This window comes from Berghia stephanieae, chromosome 8 (assembly GCF_034508935.2).
Source record: "Berghia stephanieae isolate SIO BIC M18660-M18661 chromosome 8, UCSD_Bste_1.3, whole genome shotgun sequence".
Taxonomy (NCBI): domain Eukaryota; kingdom Metazoa; phylum Mollusca; class Gastropoda; order Nudibranchia; family Aeolidiidae; genus Berghia; species Berghia stephanieae.
This window is the reverse complement of record NC_088367.1, coordinates 19,948,762-19,957,040: the sequence shown is the minus strand read 5'-3', so window position 1 is coordinate 19,957,040 and position 8,279 is coordinate 19,948,762. Positions and strand designations below refer to the sequence as shown.

The 8,279-nt window shown below is 35.6% G+C and overlaps 1 protein-coding gene across 1 annotated transcript in view; it reads right to left on the bottom strand.

Moving 5' to 3' along the window:
- Nucleotides 1-727: 727 nt before the first annotated feature.
- The window catches only part of LOC144978317 (uncharacterized), a 23,103-nt gene continuing 15,551 nt past the window's right edge, over nt 728-8,279 (bottom strand). The window contains exons 4-5 of the mRNA XM_078924190.1: nt 2,553-2,693; nt 728-964 (exon numbers count right to left, since the gene is read on the bottom strand). Of these exons, the coding sequence (XP_078780316.1) occupies nt 908-964; nt 2,553-2,693 (198 nt within the window). The 3' untranslated portion in view covers nt 728-907. The remainder of the gene's footprint in view (nt 965-2,552; nt 2,694-8,279) is intronic.

Genomic DNA, 8,279 nt, shown 5'->3' with positions numbered 1-8,279 from the left:
ATAAATTTTAGTGTCATCTGCAAACAATCTACATTTTGATATACTGTTATTTGGTAAGCCATTAATATATATAATAAAAAGTATTGGACCCAAGACACTTCCTTGAGGTACTCCACTGGTCACACATTTAAATCTTGACATTTCGCCATTTACAACTATCCACCCTCTGATTTCTATTGGATAAAAAACAAATTATCCAAACAAATATCGGCCCTGAGTATATACCATATGGTTTTATTTTTCTGAATAGCGTCTCATGAGTAACAGAATCAAATGCTTTACTGAAATGTAGCTAGATACTATCCCGAGGTCTGTAGCACGAACGGAAAGTAACAATTGCTCGCTAACCCTTCGATCAGACATTAATTTATCATAATTTACTGTCCGCCTGATCAAAAGAGCCCAACAAAGAATCGCTTCTGATTGAGAAAAGTTATCTGCTATAATTGGAAATTTCAGTTATGGGCCTGATTTGACATTGTTGTAATTGGCAATAATTTGCGTTGGTTTGAGAGTGAGAGTATTTCCATTACAACAATGAACCTTACACGTTTATAGTCTGATTAATACAATTTAGTGAAAATTACTCATAAAGTGGCTGTCTAAATGCAATAACAATAACAAATAGCTGAGTGGCGTCGATTTCGTTCCATCTATAAAACGACGAGAACACTGATTTAGATTTGTTGATATAGAGTTATAAAGATGAAACAAAAGCTTTTTCATGTATTTTTTTAAAAGTCGAAAACATTTATTTTACACGTAAATGATTACTTGTGATGGAGAGTATCTTTATTATCACGGCAGTCTTTTTATTTATTAAAATCAACTGACGTCTTGCTGCACCACGACGATTAGACAGGGAACTGAGACAAGGATGCCATTCTCAGACCAAAAAAACAAACTGTTAATTGGTTCTAACAGTTGTGAAACTTGGCAGCTTTTTGTATATCATATTGCCAATCTGAAAACAAAAAGTTTACGTGACGGGTTTACAGCAAAGCACAAAATTCAATGAGAAAAATTTTGAAAATTAAACGATACCCATTTTATGCACATTACCCTACTCTACTCACGTATGATAAGTATGCTACCTAGGTTTGGGCAATTAAGGGTTTGTAATAGTATTTGTGCTCAAAATACCCCAACAGGCGAGTTGTACTTTACGATTGGAAAGCTGATTCCATATGGCCTACTAGGAGAATACAATACATACTCACACACACTACTTGCATTTTACTATGATATAGGGCACATACAAAGTGCGATGCTACAGACTCAATTGTTATAATAAGCGGTTTACGGTTATCTAATTTTATCCATCGCCTTTTGTGTTTGGCCAAACGTTCAAGTCCAGAGAGACTTTTGTTTTCTACGGCCACGAAAAGGGAACACTCTGAATAGAGAGCTTACGATGACTCGGGCACATCCTTCACATGGAGTCTGATGGCCCAGTGAGGTGTAAGCTCTTATGGCCCTCACTCATTATCATCTATTATATATGATAATGCCCTCACCAAAGGAGGAAAATGCGAATTTTTTAAAATCTCTGTTGTATTCTGGCACTTTTCTACTCACTTCATTTTCTGTTATTATCAACATGCTCCACTCACTTAATGCTTAATATTAAACCCCAATATCGGAGCTAACTCAATGTCTCAATCGTCTCTTCTATGTTATATTATGTTTGTGTTGAGAATAGAGCATTTACTGCTGGCTTGTAAACAAGCTTCGCGGAATCTTTTGTCCTTAACCCATGACCTCAAGAAGTCGGGAAGGGGGAATCAGGATAGATACTCCGTTTGAAACCACTTTTTTTTGGATTGATGGATGGCGTTGACTGCATAGCGTCCTTCTCACGGCTAGGCGGAGTTGTCGTACCAGTAAGGTCATCGGACCTGTTGGTCTCTGGTTCAGGATTACATTTTGGGTGGCGCAAAATTGAGTCAGCGGAAAAGGCTTTTTACTAAGATTCTCTCACCTCACTCTCGTGTGAAATGAGTATCTACCTGACCAGTAGTCTCGATGTCTCTGTACATAAAAGAATTGTAATAGTACCTTAGAGGCTTCATGTCTCGTCCTACTTGAGATGTGTTGTTGTTGGCTAGGGATTCCTTGTAAAGCACTTCGATTTCGTTTGGTGGATTTTTTTAGTCCTTCATAACCATTATGGCCCAATGAGCTGGGGTTTATCCCGGACTCTCCAGCGTGAAACGGACAAAAACAATTGCTTTCTACCCTTTGGATAGGACGCTAGTCTATCGCAAAGTACTTTCCGCCTGATCAAACAAACCCAGCTACCCAATCACCGTTGGATAACCAGGGGAGAGGAGGGGGGTCGGGAATAAAATCGACTTCACCTGGGATCGATCTTGGTCATTTGTGTGTGACACGAGTGCTCTAGCAACTGAGCTATCTGGACAGCCTTGGTAGATTGTGTCTGTATAAAAGCTTAATCTGAAGTTCAAGCTTCTGTTCTTAATGAAAACTATTATTTCTGTACACCAAGTCAGAGTGAAATTTAACTCTGATGCGAAGGGTAAAGTCCGTACCTGAATAATGTAGTTTGCGTCCATAAATATGATGAGACCCCCAGCCAATCCAAGCATCGCCACACCCATATACCCGACATTCTGAGCCGATGGCCTTTCATCATCAGCGCTGCTTTTCTTGCGAACATTTGACGATAAACTCTGTTATGTTGAAAGGAAATAAATAGGAAGCTAGGATTAGTCCATAAACTGCTTCAAACATATGACGATAAACCCTGCCTTATGTAAAGGAAATAGGAAGCTAGGATTAGTCCTTAACTATCTCCTTACCGATCCTTTTCAGGATTTTCCCAAAATGGCAGGCGTCCCCAGCAGAAAAATTAATTGATTTTTTACACTCAAACAAGCTCTTTACAAAGCAACTTTATGTTCTTATTCATTAAACAAAGATAATTCTTCAAAGTTTGCGATGTCCAAAACAAATCTGAATAAGAAAAATGTTTTCGTAACAAATGTGACGATTTTGTTGCAGATGGTAAGGAGAGGGTTAAATTGCTTCGAATACTTAGTGATAAATTCTTCTAAATGGATAGGAAATGGGAAATTAGGATTAACCATTAAACTGCTTCGAACACTTGGGGATACATTCTGGTGGAAGGATAGGGAATAGAAAGTTAAGATAAACCCTTAAATTGCTTTGAACACTTGGTGATAAATTCCGGTAGATGGTTAGGGAATGGCATGCTATGATTAACCTTTAACTTTGAATCCCTGGTGGTAAATTCTGGTAGATGGATAGGGAATATGAAGTTATGATTAACCCTTAAACTGCTTCGAATAATTAGTGATAAATTCTGATAGATGGATAGGGAAGGGGAAGGCATGATTAAGCCTTAAATTGCTTTGAAATTTGGTGATAAATGTTGGTAGCTTGAGAGGGAATAGGAAGTTATGATTAACCCTTAAACTACTTCAACCACAAAACCTGGTAGATCGATTGGGAATAGGAAGTTATGATTAACCCTTAAACTGCTTCGAATAATTCGTGATAAATTCTAGTAGATGAATAGGGAATGGGAAGTTATGATTAACTCTTTGATTGCTTCAACCAAAAAACCTGGTAGATGGATGGAAAATAGGAAATTAAAACATATTTAAATGTGACCAATCCCCTCAAAATAGTATAATGTCAAGGTTAGATGCACATATCATTAGCATGTCTAGTAACCGAACTCAGCGATGGACTTGACTTGACATTACTATAATGGACACTATTTTACGTTGGTATGAGAGTATTTCAATAAGTCCATAATAGTTTTGATTATCAGACCTGCAAATAGGTTTACTACGTGTCAAGGTAAACATGATACTTGATATTGAATTAGAAAACGGTAGGGGCTCCTGAATCCGGTGATGGTGAAAATACTAACGAAAGAGTGAAAATGGAGAGGCTTCGTATTGGAACAAAACAGACAATGGACATTGTCTGTTTTGTTCCCATACGAAGGCTCTCCATTTTCACTCTAATTGATATTGAATTCTGAGCTTATCTTACGAGATTCGACTGTTTAAAAATACCTTTATGGAGGAGAGTGAATTTTGTTTCTCTAAGATTTAACTTCCGTATCCTAACTATTTTGAATGTGAACTCAAATTTTCTTAATCTACTTGATTCCAACGTAATATCAGATTGATGGGGTATGTCACAAAATTTCTTTATTTATCTCATCCAGGAATAACTTATCATCTGTATTTTAAGGTCTAACTCGATAAAAGGCCGAGATAACCCAGGCGTCAAAACAGTAAAATGACACAATGTGAGCAATAGAGCCGAAATTTCTTGCTCAAGGAAAGAAAAAAAACGAGATGCCGACGCCATAGCTTGAAACTGGGATCTCAGGTTTATAAGTTTAAATGCCTTCAATTAAACTGCTTGACTGTTTCGAACACTGGACAATACGGTCTGATAAATGAATGATAGGTAGGGGAAAAAAAAAAGAAAAAGATAAAGGGGGACAGCGTGGCTCAGCGGCACGGTCTTTGCTTCCTACCCGCTGCGTTGTGTGGTCTTGAGCAAGTCACCTCGCCCTAGCTCACTTTGCGGCGCTGTTCTGCGGTTGACGCCTGGGTTATTTCAGTCTTCCCTTGGAATAGATCCTAAAAACAAATTACCCCTTGGGGATGAATAAAATATTTTAAGTTAGGATTAACTTTAACTCTTGAAATGCCAGACTGTTTTGAACACTAGACAATAATCTGTGATAAATGGATGGTAAAGAGGAAGTAATGATTAACCCAATAACTGCGAGATTGTTTGGAACACTGGACAAAAACGCTGTCTGTGATAAATGAGTGGTAAATAGGAAGTTAGGACTGACCCTATAATTGCGGGGTTGTTACAGACACTAGAGGATAAGCTCTTGGAGAAGGATAGGAAAAGACCCGTTAGGATTAACCCTTCCGAGGCAAGCCTGTTACAAACAGAGTACGATACGTTCGGGTAGATGGGTAGTAAATAGGTCATTAGGATTAACCCTTTACCTGCGAGAGCGTTTCGGACACCATATGATCAGTTCTGTGCGGCTATGTGGTCTAGTGGTATGACACTCGCTTTCGGATCGGAAGGTCGTGAGTTCGAGCCTCGCGTTCGGCGCATAGTTGAGTCCTTGGAGAAGGCTCTTTACTCACATTCTATCACCGTACTCAGGTGTAAAACGAGTACCTGGCCGTTAACAGCGTTGTCTTTGTCCAAACAAAAATTTGTAATATCGCCTAACAGGCGTCATGTCCCGTTCTAAATGTTATGTGTTGCTGTTGGCCAGGGACCCCTTGTAAAGCGCTTTGAGCACGTTTAGTGGATATTGCGCTATATAAAAGCTCAAGTTTTAGTTCGATAAAAAAAAAAATTAAAATAATGATAATAAAATAATAAATAGCGTCGACCCTTTAATGGCGAAATTCGTTCAAAAACAAGACCATAGATACTTGCATATAGGTAGAAAAATTTAGATTATACGTCATGATTAACTTATCATCTTCAAAATGTCCTAATGTATGTACATTTTATACAAGTCTGGCGTAATGGAAATAACAATGATTAAAACGGTGTTGTTGATGTTGATGATGATGATGATGATGATGATGATGATGATGATGATGATGATGATGATGTTAATTATAATACTCGTAATAATAATGATAAGAATAGTAATAATTATTATTATTATATTAATAATATTAATAATAATAATAATAATAATAATAATAATAATAATAATAATAATAATAATAATAATAGTAATAATAATAATAATAATAATAATAATAATAATAATATATATAATATAATAATAATAATAATAATAATAATAATAATAATAATAATAATAATAATAATAATAATAATAATAATATGTACTTTACATATATAAAGCACACAAACACTGGCAACAGAGGCTCTCAAACATCCACACACACATCCACACGTTACAATGATATTAATTATTTATAGGTTCTCGACCTTTTCAATGTGCTTACATTGTAAAAACTTCGTCATTTCAAATTATCTGATTCAATCATACATTGTATGTGAACGGTAGATTTAGATAGAAAAACATAATAATATACTGAAGCTTTTTCAAGTACTAGCAGAACTGATACGGAATTTGGAAATGAATGGTAAAAAAAAAAAGACCAAAAAGCACGCCGAATTAAAGGATACAATGATAGTGATGATGATGATGATCATCATGATCATGATGATGATGATGATCATCATCATCATCATCATCATCATCATCATCATCATCATCATCATTATCATCATGATCATGATCATGATGATCATGATAATAATAATAATAATAATAATAATAATAATAATAATAATAATAATAATAATAATAATGATAATAATAATATTAATAATAATAATAATAATAATAATAATAATAATAATGATAATAATAATAATAATAATAATAATAATAAGGATAATAATAATAATAATAATAATAATAATAATAATAATAATAATACCAACTGATTATTAAAACAACTTGCAATAGTTAACGATTTAACACCCATATTACATAACAATGAACAAAATACCTTTAAAAAGCGTGCGAGAGTTTGTGTCCTCAGATAGCACCGCGTGTGGCCAAATACATAATTTTGTTTCTTTTATTAAATTTTATTCATCTATTTTTGTCTCAGTTATATTTATCTTAGTCTATTCAATTTTTTGTTTGTTAAAATTCAATTCGTGTTAAGGGGGTCAGTCTTGGTGGTGAAAGCCATACGATTTTCTATTTAGCCACTTTTGAAGTCGAATTCGGTCAGGTGAAAGTCTAGCCATCTGGCAGGCTTGCCTCGCTGACGTCATTATCGTGTCGCTCGATTGGGGGGGGGGGGGGGGGGGGGGGGTCGCAAAATGGAATGGATGTCTCCTCTTTTCACTCATTGAAGTGCAAATTGTGTTGTTTTGTGATAAAGGCAAAATCTCTCCTCTTGGTGGTTTTAGAATTATTTTACTCCAAAGAGTAAACATCTGTTTTTAACGGCCTTCTAGTAATCGCACGAGTTTTGCCGTTTGACATATCTAAATTGACCTCTTTTGTAATTGCGTGCCAACTTTCAGTCATATTCATTGATAAACAGCGTCGTAATTATTTTTTTTTTTAATGGCATAACACGCAGTCGCCGTGTCCCATATTTTGCCTTGAATTCGAGTCGTTTCGACACCCAAACAGGGTTGTCATATTATTTTCAAGCATTCTGCCAACTGGATTTTAAATATATATATATATATATATATATATATATATATATATATATATATATATATATATATATATATATATATATATATATAATATTTAAAGTTATATTCAAAGACTGACATTTGATTGCAAGCCCCCACTTAACTGGATTAATAAAGATTATCTTATCCTACCATTTTATGTTGTGACAGGGTCAAAGTCAAGCAACGCTGAACGGGTTGGCGGCATTGGTGCAAAACTGTGGTCCCAGCTTAATGAATCGATAAGAATTTTGTTTATTAATTCAGTGACCAGGAACAAAGAGATAGAAAGGGAAACCAGCTTTATTGACCCCAATCTCTTTTTGAAAATTCCAAAAATCAATTAAGGAGAGAAAGATCAATATTAGCTGGCTTTCCCGAGACCAAATGAATCCCGAAAGCTCAATTAACCAGTAGATTTTTGAACAATCAAAAAGCCGAATTTTTTTGACACGCCCTCAAGACCGTATGGACAAATAATATAGCTGGTTGTTTTCAAACTCTGTTCTTTGTTATTGTTTTTCAACCACTATTGTGATTTGTTCTTACTAGATTCGCTCAGTTAGACAAGTTTTCTGTAATCGTATAGATAGTTCGAAGATGACGTCACTCAGGTCTTTGTTATTGTTTTTTGCCATCCGCGTTGATGAGTAATGCTCACTGAACTGTATTAACCAGACTATAAACGTTCATGGATACACACAGTTTTGTGTGTTGGTCCGTTATACTTCCGGATGGCAATGTTATGAGCTCCTTAGCCAAGCGCATACTATCTATACGGTTGATCAGCCGTGAAAGGTTACACAAAGTTCAATATGATGGTACGATTGATCAGGTGTGTATTTTACTAAGACGCATACCATCTATGGATATACTGTGCAGTTTGCTTGATTTAGCATTAACTGCCTTTGTTTACATTTGAATAACTGTCCGAAGGGCGTGGTTATGGTTTCTTCCACCCGGTGTCAAATGGGAGAACACTTGAG